At 45.7% G+C, this 21,934-nt stretch overlaps 1 protein-coding gene across 1 annotated transcript in view; it reads left to right on the forward strand.

The window, feature by feature from the left end:
* The first annotated feature begins 1,187 nt into the window (after positions 1-1,187).
* The window catches only part of LOC126108184 (high affinity cGMP-specific 3',5'-cyclic phosphodiesterase 9A), a 279,735-nt gene continuing 258,988 nt past the window's right edge, over positions 1,188-21,934 (forward strand). Inside the window, exon 1 of the mRNA XM_049913424.1 lies at positions 1,188-1,251. Coding sequence (XP_049769381.1) covers positions 1,188-1,251 — 64 coding nt within the window. The remainder of the gene's footprint in view (positions 1,252-21,934) is intronic.

Consider the following 21,934-nt stretch of genomic DNA (forward strand, 5'->3'; position numbering starts at 1 on the left):
TGTTCTATAGGATTCAGGTCAGGGCTCAGTGCAGGTTATTGTCGCGTAACAACTCCGCCACAGGCCGTGCATTATGAACAGGTGTTCGATGGTGTTGAAAGGTGCAATCGCCAGCCCCGAATTGCTCTTCAACATTGGGAAGCAGGAAGGTGCTTAAAACATCAATGTAGGCCACTGCTGTGACAGTTCCATGCAAAACAACAAGGGATGCAAACCCCCTCCATAAAAAACACGACCACACCACCGCCTCCGAATTTTACTGTTGACACTACACACGTTGGCAGATGACGTTGACCGGGCATTCGCCATACCCTCACCCTGCCATCGGATCGTCACATCGTGTACCGTGATTCGTCATTCCACACAACACTTTCCCACTATTCAATCGTCTAATGTTTACGCTCCTTACACCAACCGAGGCGTCGTTTGATATTTACCGGCGTGATGTGTGGCTTATGAGCAGCCGCTCGACCATGAAACCCAAGTTTTCTCACCTCTCGCCTAACTGTCATAGTACTTGCAGTGGATTCTGATGCAGTTTGGAATTCGTGTGTGACGGTCTGGATAGATCCAGAATAAGATTTTTCACTCTGCAGCAGAGTGTGCGCTGATACGAAACTTCCTGGCAGATTAAAACTGTGTGCCGGACCGAGACTCGAACTCGGGACCTTTACCTTTCGCGGGAAAGTGCACTTGCCCGCGAAAGGCAAAGGTCCCGAGTTCGAGTCTCCGTCCGGCACACGCTTTTAATCTGCCAGGAAGTTTCATGTCCGGATAGATGTCTGCCTATTACACATTACGACCCTCTTCAGCTGTGGGCGGTCTCTGTCAGTCAACAGACGAGGTCGGCCTGTACGCCTTTGTGCTGTACGTGTCCCTTCACGTTTGCACTCCACTACCACGTCGGAAACAGTGGACTTAGGGATCTTTAGGAGTGTTTAAAACTCGCGTACACACGTATGACACAAGTGACACCAAATCACGTGACCAGGTTCGAAGTCCGTGAGTTCCGCGGAGCGCCCCCATTCTGCCCTCTCACGATGTCTAATGGCTACTGAGGTCGCTGATACGGGGTACCTGGCAGTAGGTGGCAGCACAATGCAGTTAACACGGAAAAGGTATGTTTTTTGGGAGTGTCCGAATACTTTTGATCACGTTGTGTATGTAATCGTTCGAAGTATGCGAACATGGGGTCGCTGACGCATATGTACGACGCCAGGCGAACTCAAGAAGTCATCGGTCCACCCGGTGGTGAGGTAACCGGTGCTACGTATCCGTATGTTCGGATGTCCAGTGTTTTGCTTTCATTGTGTTAATTTCGCACTATATGTTTCTGCATGGAATTTGGCCCGACTTACCTCGCACCTTCCAAAAAGTCTCCGTACTGTCAAAACTACGTACCGAATAGTGGGCGACGAAGAACGAAATGCTCGGATTAAAAAGAGTGTAACATAGGGATGTAGTGTTACGCTGCTTTTGTTCAAACTACACACTGAAGAGGCAATGACAGAAATAAAAGAAAATACTTGGAAGGAGAGACAGCATTGGTCGTATTTTTTTTTTTTTTTGTTTTATTAACAGCAAAATCGATTTTCGGTCACTTAGTGACCATCCTCAGTGCTGTAATATACAATTTAAATTGGTAGGCACTGGTGTCAACAAGCTTAGAGTGATCACATAAACTGAGCTTTAAGCTTGTTGACACGAGTGCCTACCAATTTAAATTGTATATTACAGCACTGAGGACGGTCACTGAGTGACCGAAAATCGATTTTGCGGTTAATAAAACAAAAAAAAAATACGACCAATGCTGTCTCTCTTTCCAAGTATATCCATTATCTGGTCGTGGTGCACAGGACACTCCATGGAGTCGCCAATCAATAAAAGAAAACTTCCAGACTTCCGTTAAAATTCAAAGTGAAAGTATATCAATAATAAGATTCACTGATGGGATTGATGGTCACACGAAGAGTGTGAAGTTAAGCAGTTCTGCTACCTAGGCAGCAAAATAACCCATGACGGAGGGAGCGAAGAGGACATAGAAAGCAGACAAGCACTGGGAAAAAGGGCATTCCTGGCTAAGAGAAGTCTGTTGGCGTCAAGCATAGCCCTTAATTTGAGAAGGAAATTTGTGAGAATGTTTGTTTGGAACACAGAATTATACGGTAGTGAAAACTGCACTGTGCGAAAACTGCAACAGAAGAGCATCGAAGTATTTCAGATGTGGTGCTACAGAAGAATGTTGAAAATTAGTCGGTCTGATGAAGTTAGGTTCGAAATGGCTCTGAGCACTATGCGACTTAACTTCTGAGGTCATCAGTCGCCTAGAACTTAGAACTAATTAGACCTAATTAACCTAAGGACAACACACACATCCAAGCCCGAAGCAGGATTCGAACCTGCGACCGTAGCGGTCGCTCGGTTCCAGACTGTAGCGCCTAGAACTGCACGGCCACTCCGGCCGGCTGAAGTTAGGAATGAGGCGGTTATCCCCCTAATGGTCGAAGAAAGTAACACGCGGAAAACACTGACAAGACGCAGGAACAGGAAGTAGGAGATGTGTTAACGCATCACGGAATATTTTCATGGTATTGGAGCGAGCTGTAGCGGGTAAAAAGTGTACGAGGTGCATTCAAGTTGTAAGGCCTCCGATTTTTTTTCTCCGGACTGGAAAGAGATAGAAACATGCGCATTATTTTAAAATGAGGCCACATTCATTGACAATACGTCCCAGAGATGGCAGTACCGTAGGGCAGATGGAATTTTACCGCCAGCGGCGAGAATGAGAACTGTTTTAAATACTTAAAATGGCGACGTTTTCCTTACTTGAACAGCGTGCTATCATTCGTTTTCTGAACTTGCGTGGTGTGAAACCAATTGAAATTCATCGACAGTTGAAGGAGACATGTGGTGATGGAGTTACAGATGTGTCGAAAGTGCGCTCGTGGGTGCGACAGTTTAATGAAGGCAGAACATCGTGTGACAACAAACCGAAACAACCTCGGGCTCGCACAAGCCGGTCTGACGACACGATCGAGAAAGTGGAGAGAATTGTTTTGGGGGATCGCCGAATGACTGTTGAACAGATCGCCTCCAGAGTTGGCATTTCTGTGGGTTCTGTGCACACAATCCTGCACGACGACCTGAAAATGCGAAAAGTGTCATCCAGGTGGGTGCCACGAATGCTGACGGACGACCACACGGCTGCCCGTGTGACACGTTGCCGAACAATGTTGACGCGCCACGACAGCACGAATGGGACTTTCTTTTCGTCGGTTGTGACAATGGATGAGACGTGGATGCCATTTTTCAATCCACAAACAAAGCGCCAGTCAGCTCAATGGAAGCACACAGATTCACCGCCACCAAAAAAATTTCGGGTAACCGCCAGTGCTGAAAAAATGATGGTATCCACGTTCTGTGACAGCGAGGGCGTATTCTTTACCCATTGCGTTCCAAAGGGCACTACGGTAACAGGTGCATCCTACGAAAATGTTTTGAAGAACAAATTCCTTCCTGCACTGCAACAAAAACGTCCGGGAAGGGCTGCGCGTGTGCTGTTTCACCGAGACAACGCACCCGCACATCGAGCTAACGTTACGCAACAGTTTCTTCGTGATAACAACTTTGAAGTGATTCCTCCTGCTCCCTACTCACCTGACCTGGCTCCTAGTGACTTTTGGCTTTTTCCAACAATGAAACACACTCTCCGTGGCCGCACATTCACCAGCCGTGCTGCTATTGCCTCAGCAATTTTCCAGTGGTCAAAACAGACTCCTAAAGAAGCCTTCGCCGCTGCCATGTAATCATAGCGTCAGCGTTGTGAAAAATGTGTACGTCTGCAGGGCGATTACGTCGAGAAGTAACGCCAGTTTCATCGATTTCGGGTGAGTATTTAATTAGAAAAAAAATCGGAGGCCTTAGAACATGATGCACCTCGTAGAGGAGTACGTGCAACAAAGAACTGAGTGCGTTGGAAGAATGTGCTGGTCTGACATAGACGAGTCGGCACGGGAGAGGAAGTCAGAAGATTGGTGTGTCAAAAGATAAACAGATTCACGCGAAAACGGGTCAGGTGAAGTCTCTTGGTGAAATATTCGCCGGGTGCATTCGTGCGGGGACTGATAACGCCTTCCTGCTCGAGAAGGAGTGCGTCAGACCGCGCGGCTAGCCGGGCGGGATTCGTTGCGAGTACAGTTTATACAAACTAAAGTCAGCAGCTCGTGGTCTCACGGTCGCATTCTTGCTTCCCAAGCACGGGGTCCCGGGTTCGATTGCCGGCGGGGTTAGGGATTTTCACCTGCCTCGAGATGACTGGGTGTTGTTGTGTCGCTTTCATCATTTATGGAAGTGGCGAGTTTGGACTGGGCAAAGTTTGGGGGTTTGTACGGGCGCTGATAACCGCACGGTTCAGCATCCCACAAACCAAACACCATCATCATCAAACACACAAAAATCTGTAGGATTATTGTTGTTAGTTTGTGCTCTATGGAATGTTCTTCATAATGGTCAAACCGAGAATTTGATATTGTTACTGATAAGTGCGAAAGTTGTCTATGAATAACAGAAACATGTTCTATATAATCTTGATGAAGTGATGTTTAAATATGTTTTTTTAGAGTTTTTTCTAATTTTACCTTTTTTTATGAAATAGAGTTCTGTACTGCCACATGATAAATCAGCTCTTTTTTTTCAATTTTTGCTACAACATCCCTCTATTTCATGTCACATATCAATGCTTTTCGAATAATACCTGAATTCAATATTGTAAGATTCAATTTTACGGTAAATACTGTTTATTTTTAAGTGGCAGACAAGAGGAAAACTACACTGGCCATTACAGATGCTACACCATGAAAATTACGTGCTACAGACGCGAAATTTAACGGACAGGAAGAAGATGCTGTGATATGCAAATGAGTAGCTTTTCAGAGCATTCCCACAAGGTTGGCGTCGGTCGCGACACCTTCAACTTGCTGACATGAGAAAAGTATCCAACCGATTTCTCATACACAAACAGCAGTTACCCGGCGTTGCCTGGTGAAACGTTGTTGTGACGCCTCGTGTAAGGAGGAAGAATGGGTACCATCACGTTTCCGACTTAGATAAAGGTCGGATTGTAGCCTATCGCGATTGCGGTTTATCGTATCGATACATTGCTGCTCGCGTTGGCCGAGATCCAATGACTGTTAGCATAATGTGGCTTCGGTGGGTTCAGGAGGGTAATACGGAACGCTGTGCTGGATCCCAACGGCCTCGTATCACTAGCAGTCGAGATGAAACGCATCTTATCCACATGGCTGTAACGGATCGTACAGCCATATCTAGATTCCTGAGTCAACAGATGGGGACGTTTGCAAGACAACAGACGTCTGCACGAACAGTTCGACGACGTTTGCAGCAGCACGGACTATCAGCTCGGAGACCGCGGCTGCGGTTACCCTTGACGCTGCATCACAGACAGAAGCGCCTGCGATGGTGTACTCAATGACGAACCTGGGTGCACGAATGGCAAAACGTGATTTTTTCGGATGAATCCAGGTTCTGTTTACAGCATCATGATGGCCGCAGCCGTGTTTGGCGACATCGAGGTGAACGCACATTGGAAGCGTGTATTCGTCATCGCCATACTGGCGTATCACCCGGCTTGATGGTATGGGGTGCCATTGGTTACACGTCTCGGTCACGTCTTGTTCGCATTGACGGCACTCTGAACAGTGGACGTTACGTTTCAGATGTGTTACGACCCGTGGCTCTACCCTACATTCGACCGCTTTGAAACCCTACATTTCAGCAGGATAACGCACGACCGCATGTTGCAGGTCCTGTACGGGCCTTTCTGGATAGAGAAAATGTTCGACTACTGCCCTGGTCAGCACATTCTCCAGATCTCTCACCAACTGAAAACGTCTGGTCAATGGTGGCCCAGTAACTGGCTCGTCAGAATACGCCAGTCACTACTCTTGATGAACTGCGGTATCGAGTTGAAGTTGCATGGGCAGCTGTACCTGTACACGCCATCCGAGCTCTGTTTTACTCAATGCCCAGGCGTATCAAGGCCGTTATTGCGGCCAGAGTTGGTTGTTCTGGGTACTGATTTCTCAGGATTTATGCACCCAAATTGCGTCAAAATGTAATCACATGTCAGTTCTAGTATAATATATTTGTCCAATGAATACTCGTTTATCATCGGCATTTCTTCTTGGTGTATCAATTTTAATGGCCAGTAGTGTATGTAAAGGAAAATTTTTCCATATTGTATGTAGCCCTTGATATACTCTCACTCAGTTCCTAGACAGTTGACCGCTTTCGGTTGCTAGGGGAATCTAACAAGACTCTGACCTCATAAGGAAACAAAGCGATCGAAACGAGGTCATGCCCGATAGGTATGCAGCACTCCTAACGTATATGTAACGCAGTTACTATCTCATCTCTCGAAGGCTACTAGGGAAATTACCGCAGTTTACATGTGAGCCTAGGGTAGTTTTAAAACTCTGATTAGAAGAAATTAACCAGAACTTAAGAGAAGTGAAGGCCACACAAGGTACCGTCAGAGAACGAAAGCCTTTGCAATCCTAATTGAAAATCACAAATTCGCAGAGAAAGCTGAAAATCACTCTGGGAGACAGTAGACAGGTGGACACAAGAAACAACACAGTGAATCTTGGCTCTGAGCACTATGGGGCTCAACATCTGAGGTCATCAGTCCCCTACAACTTAGAACTACTTAAACCTAACTAACCTAAGGACATCACACACATCCATGCCCGAGGCAGGAGTCGAACCTGCGACCGTAGCGGTGGCGCGGTTCCAGACTGAAGCGCCTAGAACCGCTCGGCCACACCTGCCGGCCAGTGAATGTAAGAACAGGTTTTGGGAAGGGAAGAAGAAAGTAAAGCCCTCATCCATGCTAACAAGTTGAAAGGCGCTCTTTCCCTCAGTAAAAAGAAGAAAACGGTTTGTGTGAAAATGAAAAGTTTCACTACATTGTTTTAGCAAAAACTTACTGGAAAGTGCTTCAGTATGCTTCGCCTCTCAGTACCTACAGAGCGCCTCAGTTTGTTCTGCCACGACTGTACCCGGCAGTATAGTAAGTGTGTGGGGCGCGCCCCAATACCGAGAAGACGCGAGGCATCGCTGCTAATTAGGAAGGCGCTGTTCTAATTGCCTCGTTAGCTGAGGATGGGGTTAAACGCAGAAACGCAGATTTGGCTTTTGCGCACGACCGGCTCTGTTAGCTCGAGTTATGGCTGCCAAGGCGCGCGGAAGGTCGGATTGTTTGCGACACTAATTACTTCACTGAATTGTCTCAGCTGCTCTCTCTCTCTCTGTAACTGCGTGTGTCTGTATATGTGTGTGTGTGTGTGTGTGTGTGTGTGTGTGTAAAGCTCGTAGAAGGAGATTACTCCCACTCGACGATCGCATTTGAAGTCTCCTCTGGATCTAATTGACCTGTTAATTTCTGTAACTGCACATCTCTGTGTCCCTTTCATCTCAATACCTTTGGAGTGAAAAGAGTTACCCTCGTCAAAGCAGTACACTCTACAGCAACATCTTCATCCGCTTGACTACTTAAGAGCGTGGCAGAGGGTTCATCGAACCAACTTCACAATAATTCTCCGTTATTCCATTCTCGAACAGCGCGCGGAAAAAAAGAACAGCAAATCTTTCCGTGCGAGCTCTGATTTCCTTTAGTTTATTATGATGATAGTTTCTCCCTGACCAGGTCGACGTCAGCAAAATACTGAGTGATCAAAAATGGTTCAAATGGCTCTGAGCACTATGGGACTTAACATCTATGTTCATCAGTCCCCTATAACTTAGAACTACTTAAACCTAACTAACCTAAGGACATCACACAACACCCAGTCATCACGAGGCAGAGAAAATCCCTGACCCCGCCGGGAATCGAACCCGGGCGTGGGAAGCGAGAATGCTACCGCACGACCACGAGCTGCGGACGAGTGATCAAAAAGTCAGTATAAATTGGAAAAATGGTTCAAATGGCTCTGAGCACTATGGGACTCAACTGCTGTGGTCATAAGTCCCCTAGAACTTAGAACTACTTAAACCTAACTAACCTAAGGACAGCACACAACACCCAGCCATCACGAGGCAGAGAAAATCCCTGACCCCGCCGGGAATCGAACCCGGGAACCCGGGCGTGGGAAGCGAGAACGCTACCGCACGACCACGAGATGCGGGCATAAATTGGAAAACTGAGTAAATCACGGAATAATGTAGATAGAGAGGTACAAATTGACACACATGCTTGGAATGACATGGAGTTTTATTAGAACCAAAAAAATACAAAAGTTCAGAAAATTTCCGACAGATGGCGCTTCATCTGATCAGAATAGCAATAATTAACATAAGAAAGTAAGACAAAGCAAAGATGATGTTCTTTACAGGAAATGCTCAATATGTCCACCATCATTCCTCAACAATAGCTGTAGTCGAGGAATAATGTTGTAAACAGCACTGTAAAGCATGTCCGGAGTTATAGTGAGGCATTGGTGTCGGATGTTGTCTTTCAGCATCCCTAGAGATGTCGGTCGATCACGATACACTTGCGACTTCAGGTAACCCCAAAGCCAATAATCGCACGGACTGACGTTTGGGGACCTGGGAGGCCAAGCATGACGAAAGTGGCGGCTGAGCACACGATCACCACCAAACGACGCGCGCAAGAGATCTTTCACGCGTCTAGCGATATGGTTTGGAGCGCCATCCTGCATAAACATCGTACGTTCCAGCAGGTGTTTATCAGCCAGGCTGGGGATGATGCGATTCTGTAACACATCGGCGTACCTCTCACCCGTCACGGTAGCAGTTACAAAACCAGAATCATGCATTTCCTCGAAGAAAAAAGGCCCGATAACGGTAGATGTGGTAAATCCAACCCATACCGTGACTTTCTCGTCGTGCAATGGAGTTTCCACGACAGTTCTAGGATTTCCGCTAGCCCAAATTCTGACCCTCGGAGCGTGAAATGAGCTTCGTCGGTCCGCAACACGTTACTCAACCAATCGTCATCTTCCGCATCTTGAAACGCCCACACCGCAAGTGCCCTCCGCTTCACTAAATCACCTGGTAACAGTTCACGATACCGATGGGTTTGATACGTATAGCATCAGAGGGTACGCCTCAGTGCCAACCAAACAGTAGTGTACGGAATGCCGGTGCGACGTGCGACTGCACGAGCGCTGACTTCCCCGTGCACAGACGAACCCGCTACAGTCTCCATTTCTTCCTGGACTGTCTCAGCAGCATTACGCCTTGTGCTCGGTCGGCCACTACGGGGTCTATCGTCTAAACAACCCGTGGCTTCGAACTGCGAAATCATTCTCGCCACTGCTGCATTTGTCAACGGACCTGCACCCGTTCGAATGCCCTTCCTATGGCGATAGGATCGTAACGCTGAACTAGCACATTCCGCATTCTGATAATACAGCTTCACTAAAAGCGCCTTTTCAGGTAATGTCAACATGCTGCGACTGCTGGCGCATCTGATTCTCTCTCTCATTACAGCTCCTTTCATACACGATTGTCATGCGCAGTCACTGACGTTTTGCTGTCCAGCGCCATTTGTCGGACATTTTGTGAACTTTGTTTGTTTGGTTTTTTTTTGTTCTAATAAAACCCCATGTGATTCCAAGCATGTGTGACAATTTTTACCTCTCTATCTACATTATTCCGTGGTTTATTAAGTTTTCAAATTTATACTGACTTTTAGTCACCCGGTATTTTCGCATTCGGAGGAGAACGTTGGTGATTGAAATTTCATGACAAGATCCCGCTGTAACGAGAAACGCCTTTCTTTCAGTTATCTCCATTCCTGTATCATTTCCGAGACACGCTCTCCCATGTTTCTGGACAATACAAAACGTGCTGGCCTTCTTTCAACTTTCCCGATGTACTTCGTTAATCCCAGCTGATAAGGATCCCACACCGTGCTGCAGTACTTCAAAAGAGGACGGACAAGCGTAATGTAGGCAGTCTCTTTAATATCTCTGTTGCATCTTCTAAGTGTTCTGCCTACAAAACGCAGTTCGTCTTACGCCCAACATTTTCGGTGTCTTATTTCCAATTTAATTTCTTAGTAATCGTAATTCCTAGGTATTTAGTTGAATTTATGGCCTTTAGATTTATTTGATTTATAGTGTAAACAAAGTTTAACGGATTATTCGTTTTAGTAGTCAAGTCGACACACTTTTCATCATTTAAGGTCAGTTCCCAATTTTCGCACCACACAGATCTCTTTTCTAAATCGTTTTGTAGTCTTTTTTTTAATATTCTGACGACTTTAACAGACGATAAACGACAGCATCATCTGCAAACAAACAGGCGCTCAGATTGTTTCCTAAACCGTTTATACCAGATGACAATTATTGAACTTTTTTAAAAAACGTAAGTTATTTACAAAGTACGGCGTGCAAATACTTTATTCAAGATGTAAGCGTCACTACAGATATTCGGATTTAGGTACCAGGTGCATTCAAGTTCTAAGTCCTCCGATTTTTTTTCTCCGGACTGGAAAGAGATAGAAACATGCACATTGTTTTAAAATGAGGCCGCGTTCATTGTCAATACGTCCCAGAGATGGCAGCACCGTACGGCAGATGGAATTTTACCGCCATCGGCGAGAATGAAAACAGTTTTAAATACTTAAAATGGCGACGTTTTCCTTACTTGAACAGCGTGCAATCATTCGTTTTCAGAGTTTGCGTGGTGTGAAACCAATTGAAATTCATCGACAGTTGAAGGAGACATGTGGTGACGGAGTTATGGATGTGTGGAAAGTGCGTTTGTGGGTGCGACAGTTTAATGAAGGCAGAACATCGTGTGACAACAAACCGAAACAACCTCGGGCTCGCACAAGCCGGTCTGACAACACGATCGAGAAAGTGCAGAGAATTGTTTTGGGGGATCGCCGAATGACTGTTGAACAGATCGCCTCCAGAGTTGGTATTTCTGTGGGTTCTGTGCACACAATCCTGCATGACGACCTGAAAATGCGAAAAGTGTCATCCAGGTGGGTGCCACGAATGCTGACGGACGACCACACGGCTGCCTGTGTGGCATGTTGCCGAGCAATGTTGACGCGCAACGACAGCATGAATGGGACTTTCTTTCCGTCGGTTGTGACAATGGATGAGACGTGGATGCCATTTTCCAGTGGTCAAAACAGTCTCCTAAAGAAGATGCCATTTTCCAGTGGTCAAAACAGACTCCTAAAGAAGCCTTCACCGCTGCCATGGAATCGTGGCGTCAGCGTTGTGAAAAATGTGTACGTCTGCAGGGCGATTACGTCGAGAAGTAACGCCAGTTTCATCGATTTTGGGTGAGCAGTTAATTAGAAAAAAAATCGGAGGCCTTAGAACTTGAATGCACCTCGTATAACACTACCTTGGAAAATTCTAGAAATCACTTTTGTTATACTCGATGACTTTCCGTTAGTTACTACGAACTGTGACCTCTCTTGACAGGAGATCACGAATCCAGTCGCATAACTGAGACGATATTTCATAAGCATGCAATTTGATCACAAGCCGCTTGTGACGTACTGTGCCAAAAGCATCCAGAAATCTAGGAATACCGAATCAATTTGTTATCCTTTCTCTATAGCAATCAGCACTTCGTGTGTGTAAAGAGCTGGTTGCGTTTTCAGGACGACACGGCGGTCGGTCGGCACCGTTGGGCTTTCTGAGTGTGTTCGGACGGAATTTCGTTCAGAATTTAGGATAATACGGACACTCGCAAATCTTCTAGGTCGATTTCCTCGAGAGTTCTTGAGAGTTGCATCAAACTGTGTAGGCCAAGACATATTTGAGTTTTGAATTTCGCGCAGCATAAATGTGAAAAAGAACAAAAAATCCGATTCGTGTGTTAGTCCAAATTTGTGTGTGCTGCTTCCTAATCCAGCTAATTACTTTTCTTCTAACCATCGTCTTAGTGGTGGTTAAGAGAGATTTCGCTGCAACATATGGAGTGGTCGCTTCTATTGCGGCAAGCCTACCAGTTTCTCCATTGCGACCGATTCATGGCGACCAGGGACGCACAACAAATTCACCCTCTCAATTCTACATCTACATCTACATCCATACTCCGCAAGCCACCTGACGGTGTGTGGCGGAGGGTACCTTGAGTATCTCTATCGGTTCTCCCTTCTATTCCAGTCTCGTATTGTTCGTGGAAAGAAGGATTGTCGGTATGCCTCTGTGTGGGCTCTAATCTCTCTGATTTTATCCTCATGGTCTCTTCGCGAGATATACGTAAGAGGGAGCAATAATATACTGCTTGACTCTTCAGTGAAGGTATGTTCTCGAAACTTTGACAAAAGCCCATACCGAGCTACTGAGCGTCTCTCCTGCAGAGTCTTCCACTGGAGTTTATCTATCATCTCCGTAACGCTTTCGCGATTACTAAATGATCCTGTAGCGAAGCGTGCTGCTCTCCGTTGGATCTTCTCTATATCTTCTGTCAACCCTATCTGGTACGGATCCCACACTGCTGAGCAGTATTCAAGCAGTGGGCGAACAAGCGTACTGTAATCTACTTCCTTTGTTTTCGGATTGCATTTCCTTAGGATTCTTCCAGTGAATCTCAGTCTGGCATCTGCTTTACCGACGATCAACATTATATGATCATTCCATTTTAAATCACTCCTAATGCGTACTCCCAGGTAATTTATGGTATTAACTGCTTCCAGTTGCTGACCTGCTATACTGTAGCTAAATGATAAGGGATCTATCTTTCTGTGTATTCGCAGCACATTACACTTGTCTACATTGAGATTCAATTGCCATTCCCTGCACCACGCGTCAATTCGCTGCAGATCCTCCTGCATTTCAGTACAATTTTCCATTGTTACAACCTCTCGATACACCACAGCATCATCTGCAAAAAGCCTCAGTGAACTTCCGATGTCATCCACAAGGTCATTTATGTATATTGTGAATAGCAACGGTCCTATGACACTCCCCTGCGGCACACCTGAAATCACTTACTTCGGAAGACTTCTCTCCATTGAGAATAACATGCTGCGTCCTGTTATCTAGGAACTCCTCAATCCAATCGCACAATTGGTCTGATAGTCCATATGCTCTTACTTTGTTCATTAAACGACTGTGGGGAACTGTATCGAACGCCTTGCGGAAGTCAGGAAACACGGCATCTACCTGTGAACCCGTGTCTATGGCCCTCTGAGTCTCGTGGACGAATAGCGCGAGCTGGGTTTCACACGACCGTCTTTTTCGAAACCCATGCTGATTCCCACAGAGTAGATTTCTAGTCTCCAGAAAAGTCATTATACTCGAACACAATACGTGTTCCAAAATTCTACAACTGATCGACGTTAGAGATATAGGTCTATAGTTCTGCACATCTGTTCGACGTCCCTTCTTGAAAACGGGGATGACCTGTGTCCTTTTCCAATCCTTTGGAACGCTACGCTCTTCTAGAGAGCTCTTCTAGAGACCCAACCCTCACAAGAGCTTCGTGGCATCCTGCAACGATCATCGTTCTCGCTGCAGGACCTGTTTCAGAGCTGCTTCCTGTCTAAATGAATGGGAATGCCACGAGTCTACATATACACTCGAGCTCTGATTTCTCATATTTCGTTATGATGACCATTTCTTCCTATGTAAAGTATTCGGAGTATGGTGATGCATTAGCTCCATACTTAACAATCATATACAACCGTTCGCTCGACGAAAGATCCGTACCCAAAGACTGGAAAGATGCACACATCACATCAGTATTCAAGAAAGGTAGTAGGAGTAATCCACTAAATTACAGGCCCATATCGTTAACGTCCATATGCAGCAGGATTTTAGAACATATATTGCGTTCGAAGATTATGAATTACCTCGAAGAAAACGGTCTGTTGACACACAGTCAACATGGGTTTAAGAAACCGTTCCTGTGAACCACAACTATCTCTTTATTCACATGACGTGTTTAGTGCTATTGACAAGGGATTTCAGATCGATTCCGTATTTGTGGATTTACGGAAGGCTTTTGACACTGTACCACACAAGCGGCTTGAAGTGAAATTGTGTGCTTATGGAATATGGTCTCAGTTATGTGACTGGATTTGTGATTTTCTGAGAGAGGTCACAGTTCGTAGTAATTGATGGGAACTCATCGAATAAAACAGAGGTGATTTCTGGCTTTCCCCAAGGTAGTGTTATAGGCCCTTTGCTGTTCCTTATCTATATTAACGATTGGGGAGACAATCTGAGCAGCCGTCTTCGGTTGTTTGCAGATGACGCTGTCGTTTATCGACTAATAGAGTTGTCCAGTAAAGAGACAGCTTACACTACACTCGTTCGTCCTCTGTTAGAATATTGCTGCGCGGTGTGGGATCCTTACCAGGTGGGACTGACGGAGGACATCGAAAGGGTGCAAAAAAGGGCAGCTCATTTTGTATTATCACGTAACAGGGGAGAGAGTGTGGCAGATATGATACGCTAGTTGGGATGGAAGTCATTAGAGCAAAGACGTTTTTCGTCGCGGCGAGATCTATTTACGAAATTTCAGTCACCAACTTTCTCTTCCGAATGCGAAAATATTTTGTTGAGCCCAACCTACATAGGTAGGAATGACCATCAAAATAAAATAAGAGAAATCAGAGCTCGAACAGAAGGTTTAGGTGTTGGTTTTTCCCGCGCGCTGTTTGGGAGTGGAATGGTACGGAGATAGTATGATTGTGGTTCGATGAACCCTCTGCCGAGCACTTTATTGTGAATTGCAGAGTAATCAAGTAGATGTAGAAGTGTCGGGCCATAGTGTACGGGGTGCTGCTTCGACTGGGAAGTACTGTCTCTCTAAGAAAACTGGCTACAGCATCCCAGGTCGAGATAGGAACTAACTAACTAACTACTTACACTGGAACAATCACACAGATAATGTCGTGAGCAAGGTAGACCAAAGACAGCAATTTAACACGTAGAAAATAATCTGCTGCGCCCCACATATCTATGATGACCCAATACAGACCGTTAGGGAAGTTACGAGCATATGGAACATGTTCCCAGATGTCTGAGTGGCTCGAAGATTTCGTAAGTAAGAGAAACGAAAAGTTGTCCTCGATGGCGAATGTTCATCAGAGATAAGGGTGTCGTTACGAGTGTTCTACTAAAGTATGTTAGGACCACTGTTATTTTCTACATGCGCAAATGATTTTATGGACAAGGTGGGTAGCAACCAGCGGTTGTTTGTTGATGATGCTATAGTGTATGGGAAGGTGTTGAAGTCGAGAGATACAAGATGACTTAGAGAAAATTTCTAGTTGGCGTGATGAATGACAGATAGCACTAAATGTAGAGAAATGTAAGGTAATGCAGATTGTTAGGAAAAACTTCGAATACAGCATTAGTACTGCGCTGCTTCACAAAGCACGTCGTTATTATCCCGTCCTAACGTTGCAAAGTGGAGATGGAACTAGCTTGTGGTGACTGTGGTAGAGAAGGCGAGTGGTCGACGGAAGGAAGAATTCTAGGGAAGTGTGGTTCGCCTGTAAAGGACACCGGATATAGGATGTTGGTATGACCTATTCTTGAGTACTGCTCGAGTGTTTGGGATCGAAGGAGATACTGAGACAATTTAGAGGCCGACTGCTTGATTTGTTACCAGTAGGTTCGAACGAAACGCAAGTATTACGTTGATGCTTCATGATCTCGTATGGGAATGCGAGGTTGATGTTCTTTTCGAGGAACGCTATTGACAAAATTTAGGGGACTGGCATTTGAAGCTGACTGCAGAACGATTCTACTGCCACCGACGTACATTTCTAAGAGAGACCATGAAGATAAATTAGGACTCGTTTGGAGGAACATACACGGTTGTTTTTCCCTTCTTCTGTTTACGAGTGTAACAGGAAAGGAAGTGACCAGTAGTGTTACAGGGTGCCCTTCGCCACGCACCTCCGGTGGTTTACGGAGTATGTACGTAGGTGTAGATGTACCAAAGAGACTGTCTGCGCTTCACTTGTCCACCCTCTCTCGCAGTCTTCCTTACCAGATTGGCGGAGGACATTGAGAAATCCAAAGAAGGACAGCTCGTTTTGTATTATCGTGAAATAGGGGGGACAGTGTCAAGTATACGATACGCAAACAGGGGTACCTGATCATTATAACAAAGACCTTTCTCGCTGCGGCAAGGTGTTTTCACAAAATTTCAAACAGAAACTGTCTCATCTGAATGCGAAAACATTTTACTGACATCAGTTTACATCTACATCTACACCTACATGGATACTCTGCAAATTACATTTAAGTGCCTGGCAGAGGGTTCATCGAACCATCTTCACAATTCTCTATTATTCCAATCTCGTATAGCGCGCGGAAAGAATGAACACCTACATCTTTGATTACGATCTCTGATTTCCCTTATTTTATCTTGGTGATCGTTCCTCTCTACATAGGTCGGCGTCAACAAAATATTTTCGCATTCGGAGGAGAAAGTTGGTGATTCCAATTTCGTCAGAAGATTCAAATCGAGTACCATTTCTGTGACACTCGCTCCCATATTTCGCGATAATACGAAACGTGCTGCCTTTCTTTGAACTTTTTCGATGTACTCCGTCAGTCCTATCTGGTAAGGATCTAACGCCACGGAGCAGTATTCTAAAAGAGGACGGACAAGCGTAGAGTAGGCAGTCTCCTTAGTAGACCTGTTAATTGTCCTGCCAATAAAACGTAGTCTTTGGTTAGCCTTACCCACAACATTTTCTATGTGTTCCTTCCAATTTGTTTTAGGCCGGCCGCAGTGGCCATGCGGTTCTAGGCGCTACAGCCTGCAACTGCGCGACCGCTACGGTTGCAGGTTCGAATCCTGCCTCGGGCATGGATGTGTGTGATGTCCTTAGGTTAGTTAGATTTAAGTACTAAGTTCTAGGGGACTGATGACCAAAGAAGTGAAGTCCCATAGTGCTCAGAGCCATTTGAACCTACCAATTTAAGTTGTTCGCAACTGTAATACCTAGGTATTAGATTAGACTGATTTATCGTGTAACCGAAGTTTAACGAGTTCCTTTTAGCACTCATATGGATGACCTCACACTTCTCGTTATGTAGGGTGAACTGCCACTTTTCGCACTATTCAGATATCTTTTCTATAACGTTTTGCAATAAAACGTAGTCTTTGGTTAGCCTTACCCACAACATTTTCTATGTGTTCCTTCCAATTTGTTTTAGGCCGGCCGTATTACTACGAACTGCGACCTTCCTGACAGGAAATCACGAATCCAGTCGCACAACTGAGACGATACCCCATAGGCCCGCAGCTCGATTAGAAGTCGCTTGTGAGGAACGGTGTCAAAAGCTTTCCGGAAATCTAGAAATACGGAATCTACTTTAGATGCCCTGTCGATAGCGGCTATTACTTCGTGCGAATAAAGAGCTAGCTGCGTTGCACAAGAACGATATTTTCTGAAACCATGCTGACTACGTATCAATAGATCGTTCCCTTCGAGGTGATTCATAATGTTTCAATAGAGTATATGCTACAAACCCCTACTGCTAACCGACGTCAATGATATAGATCTGTAGTTCGATGGATTACCCCTACTACCCTTCCTCTGTTTCCGGCCACCTGTAACCCAGACTAGGCCTCAGCTGCATCATGCTTCTGTCGTCTCGTGCTCCCTTCCCTCTTTGGTTACATACACTACTGGCCATTAAAATTGATACACCAAGAAGAAATGCAGATGATAAACGGGTATTCATTGGACAAATATATTATACTAGAACTGACATGTGATTACATTTTCACGCAGTTTGGGTGCATAAATCCTGACAAATAAGTACCCCGAACAACCACCTCCGGCTGTAATAACGGCCTTGATACGCCTGGGTGTTGAGTCAAACACAGCTCGGATGGCGTGTACAGGTACAGCTGCCCATGCAGCTTCAACACGATACCACAGTTCATCGAGAGTAGTGACTGGCGTATTGTGACGAGCCAATTGCTCGGCTACCATGGACCAGACGTTTTCAATTGGTGAGAGATCGGGAGAATGGTCTGGCCAAGACAGCAGTGGAACATTTTCTGTATCCACAAAGGCCCATTCAGGACCTGAAACATGCGGTCGTGCATTATCCTGCTGAAATGTAGGCTTTCGCAGGGATTGAATGAAGGGGAGAGCCACGGGTCGTAACACATCTGAAATGTAACGTCTACTGTTCAAAGTGCCGTCAATGCTTACAAGAGGCGACCAAGATACGTAACCAATGGCACCCCATACCATCAAGCCGGGTGATACGCCAGTATGTCAATGACGAATACACGCTTCCAATGTGCGTTCACTGCAATGTCTCCAAACACGGATGCGACCATGACGACGCTGTAAACAGAACCTGGATTCATCCGGCAAAATGACGTTTTGCCATTCGTGCACCCAGGTTCGTCGTCGAGTACACCATGGCAGGCGCTCCTGTCTGCGATGCAGCGTCAAGGGTAACCGCAGCCACGGTCTTCGATCTGATAGTCCGTGCTGCTGCAAACGTCGTCGAACTGTTCGTGCAGATGGTTGTTGTCTTGCCAACGTCCCCATCTGTAGATTCAGGGATCGAGACGTGGCTGCAAGATCCGTTACAGCCATGCGGATAAGATGCCTGTCATCTCGACTGCTAGTGATACGAGGCCGTTGGGATCAAGCACGGCGTTCCGTATTACCCTCCTGAACCCACCGATTCCATATTCTGCTAACAGTCATTGGATCTCGACCAACGAGGGCAGCAATGTCGCGATACGGTAAACCGCAATCGCGATAGGCTACAATCCGACCTTTATCAAAGTGGGAAACGTGATGGTACGCATTTCTCCTCCTTACACGAGGCACCACAACAATGTTTCACCAGGCAACGCCGGTCAACTGCTGTTTGTGTATCAAAAATCGGTTGTAAACTTTCCTCATGTCAGCACGTTGTAGGTGTCGCCACCGGCGTCAACGCTGTGTGAATGCTCCGAAAAGCTAATCATTTGCATAACACAGCATCTTCTTCCTGTCGGTTAAATTTCGCGTCTGTAGCACGTCATCTTCGTGGTGTAGCAATTTTAATGGCCAGTAGTGCAGAAAGATTTAGCGAAGTAGCTGGAGGTTATCGTACAGTTAGATGGCATTTCCCCCAATCATTCCCATGTTTACTGCACTTATTATATTAGTAAGCGATTCTGGAAATCCTTTCTAGTAAATAAAAGCCGCCCCATTCTTCACCTGCAGGAATGTCTTTTTCTCTGTAGTGACAAGAAGCTTGCATGACAATGGGATTTCAATGAACATGATCTACAGGCCTAAAAATTCAGGGGATTCAGTTTGGTAGCGTGCCATGAAGCTGCTGGTGGTGTAAGGCCGTCCATTTTCGTCAGAGTATTATTGGAGGGATCAGGCTGCTTTAGACGTTGGTAGACTGTGGTGTCCTGGCGTAAGACAAAACGCTTGCCCTAGTAACGTGAAAGGCCGATGAACCAGCTTCCGCACTGAACCACCAGATTTCGCCTAGAGCGCGTGGCGGCACGCGCCACGTTTCCCTGGGGGAATCCCCCTGCCCCCCTCCGTGTCGGCCTTGCCGTGTCTGGCGTCAGTGCCGCCACCATTACGGCGTAACAAAGAGGCGAATCTCCCTGCTGTGTTTTTGTGTCTCTGCTGGCCACGAATGCCCCAGTGGATTGCGGTTCAATTTTCCTGATGGTCAATCCACTTAGCCCCAACAACAGGGGACAGACGGAAGAGACAAAGGGCGGGAGGAAAGGCGGAGTGCAGGGGAAGAGAGACAGGGAGAGGGAGAGAGAGGGAGAAACTAGGAGAAGTCGGTGTCGTTGCTGTCACGTAGTTCACTGACCGCAGCAATAAAATGCGGAGTGGCCACACAGCAGATGCGAGATTATATTCTAAGAAGGCCACTTGGTTGCGGTACTGCTTTTAAATTAATGAACAGGGCCACTAGAGGCTTAAGAGGACGGAGGGAGGGTCATCAGTGTGGTGGGGGGAAGAGGGGGGACCTGCCACTGCAGTGGTGGGAGTGAAGGAATTTAAGTCCGAGAGTTGGCTGCCTCTGCTGTGTGGGTGCGCTCTGTGTGTTGGCAGCCCTGCCTTGTGAATACCCTGAGGGCGTGGTCAGTGTTGTGGTACCGATCTGGTGATCGAAGAAGCTGCCTCCCAGCATCTCAAGGAACGCAGTATGAGTGGTGAGTTAAAGTTGTGGTAGTGCGACTGTTCTCCAGTTGTCAGATGTATTCATTTGGTATAAGCATTCCATTTCCTTCATCCATACGTACTTTGTATTGCACAGATCGCATCTTCATGGAGAGTATTTGTCTGTGGTGGCAAATCGAGTCGTACATTAATAGACAAAAGCAGCCAAAGATATAGAACACCATTATTTTGAAAATACAGTTGTCCTGCTGTATTCGCTGAGATTTGTCCCTTTTTGTTGAGTCATCAGTCTGCTGACTAGCCTGATGTAGACTGTCGAGAATTTCTCTCCTGTGACAACCTCTTCACCTCAGAGTGGCATTTTCATGCAGTTTTGTCAGTTATTACAGTCTCTGTCTTCTCCTACAGCTTTTGGCTTCTAAAACTTTCTCTAGTACCATGGTAGTTACTTCACAATATCTTCACAAGCTGCGACATTGTCACGAAAAAACAGTGACCCGTATATCTAATAAATTTCCTCTAATTTACGCATCTTGTTGTTGTGGTCTTCAGTCCTGAGACTGGTTTGATACAGCTCTCCATGCTACTCTATCCTGTGCAAGCTTCTTCATTTCCCAGTACCTAATGCGCCCTACATACTTCTGAATCTGCTTAGTGTATTCATCTCTTGGTCTCCCTCTACGATTTTTACCCTCCACGCAGCCCTCCAATACTAAATTGGTGATCCCTCGATGCCTCAGAACATGTCCTATCAACCGAACCTTTCTTCTAGTCAAGTTGTGCCACAAGCTCCTCTTCTCCCCAATTCTATACAATACCTCCTCATTAGTTATGTGATCTACCCATCTAATCTTCAGCATTCTTCTGTAGCACCACATTTCGAAAGCTTCTATTCTCTTCTTGTCCAAACTATTTATCGTCCATGTTTCACTTCTATACATGGCTACATTCCATACAAATACTTTCAGAAATGACTTCCTGACACTTAAATCAATACTCGATGTTAACAAATTTCTCTTCTTTAGAAACGCTTTCCTTGCCATTGCCAGTCTACATTTTATGTCCTCTCTACTTCGACCATCATCAGTTATTTTGCTCCCCAAATAGCAAAACTCCTTTACTACTTTGTGTCTCTTTTCCTAATCTAATTCCCTCAGCATCACCCGACTTAATTCGACACATTCCATTATCCTCGTTTTGCTTTTGTTGATGTTCATCTTGTATCCTCCTTTCAAGACACTATCCATTCCGTTCAACTGCTCTTCCAAGTCCTTTACAATGTCATCGGCGAGCCTCAAAGTTTTTATTTCTTCTCCATGGATTTTAATACCTGCTCCGAACTTTTCTTTTGTTTCCTTTACCGCTTGCTCAATATACAGATTGAATAACAACGGGGATAGGCTACAACCCTGTCTTACTCCCTTCCCAACCACTGCTTCCCTTTCATGTACCTCGACTCTTATAACTGCCATCTGATTTCTGTACAAATTGTAAATATCCTTTCGCTCCCTGTATTTTACCGCTGCCACCTTCAGAATTTGAAAGAGAGTATTCCAGTCAACATTGTCAAAAGCTTTCTCTAAGTCTACAAATGCTGGAAGCGTAGGTTTGCCTTTCCTTAATCTTTCTTCTAACATAAGTCGTAGGGTCAGTATTGTCTCACGTGTTCCAACATTTCTACGGAATCCAAACAGATCTTCCCCGAGGTCGGCTTCTATCGGTTTTTCCATTCGTCTGTAAAGAATTCGCGTTAGTATTTTGCAGCGCGTTGGT

Source organism: Schistocerca cancellata, chromosome 11, assembly GCF_023864275.1.
Source record: "Schistocerca cancellata isolate TAMUIC-IGC-003103 chromosome 11, iqSchCanc2.1, whole genome shotgun sequence".
Taxonomy (NCBI): Eukaryota; Metazoa; Arthropoda; class Insecta; order Orthoptera; family Acrididae; genus Schistocerca; species Schistocerca cancellata.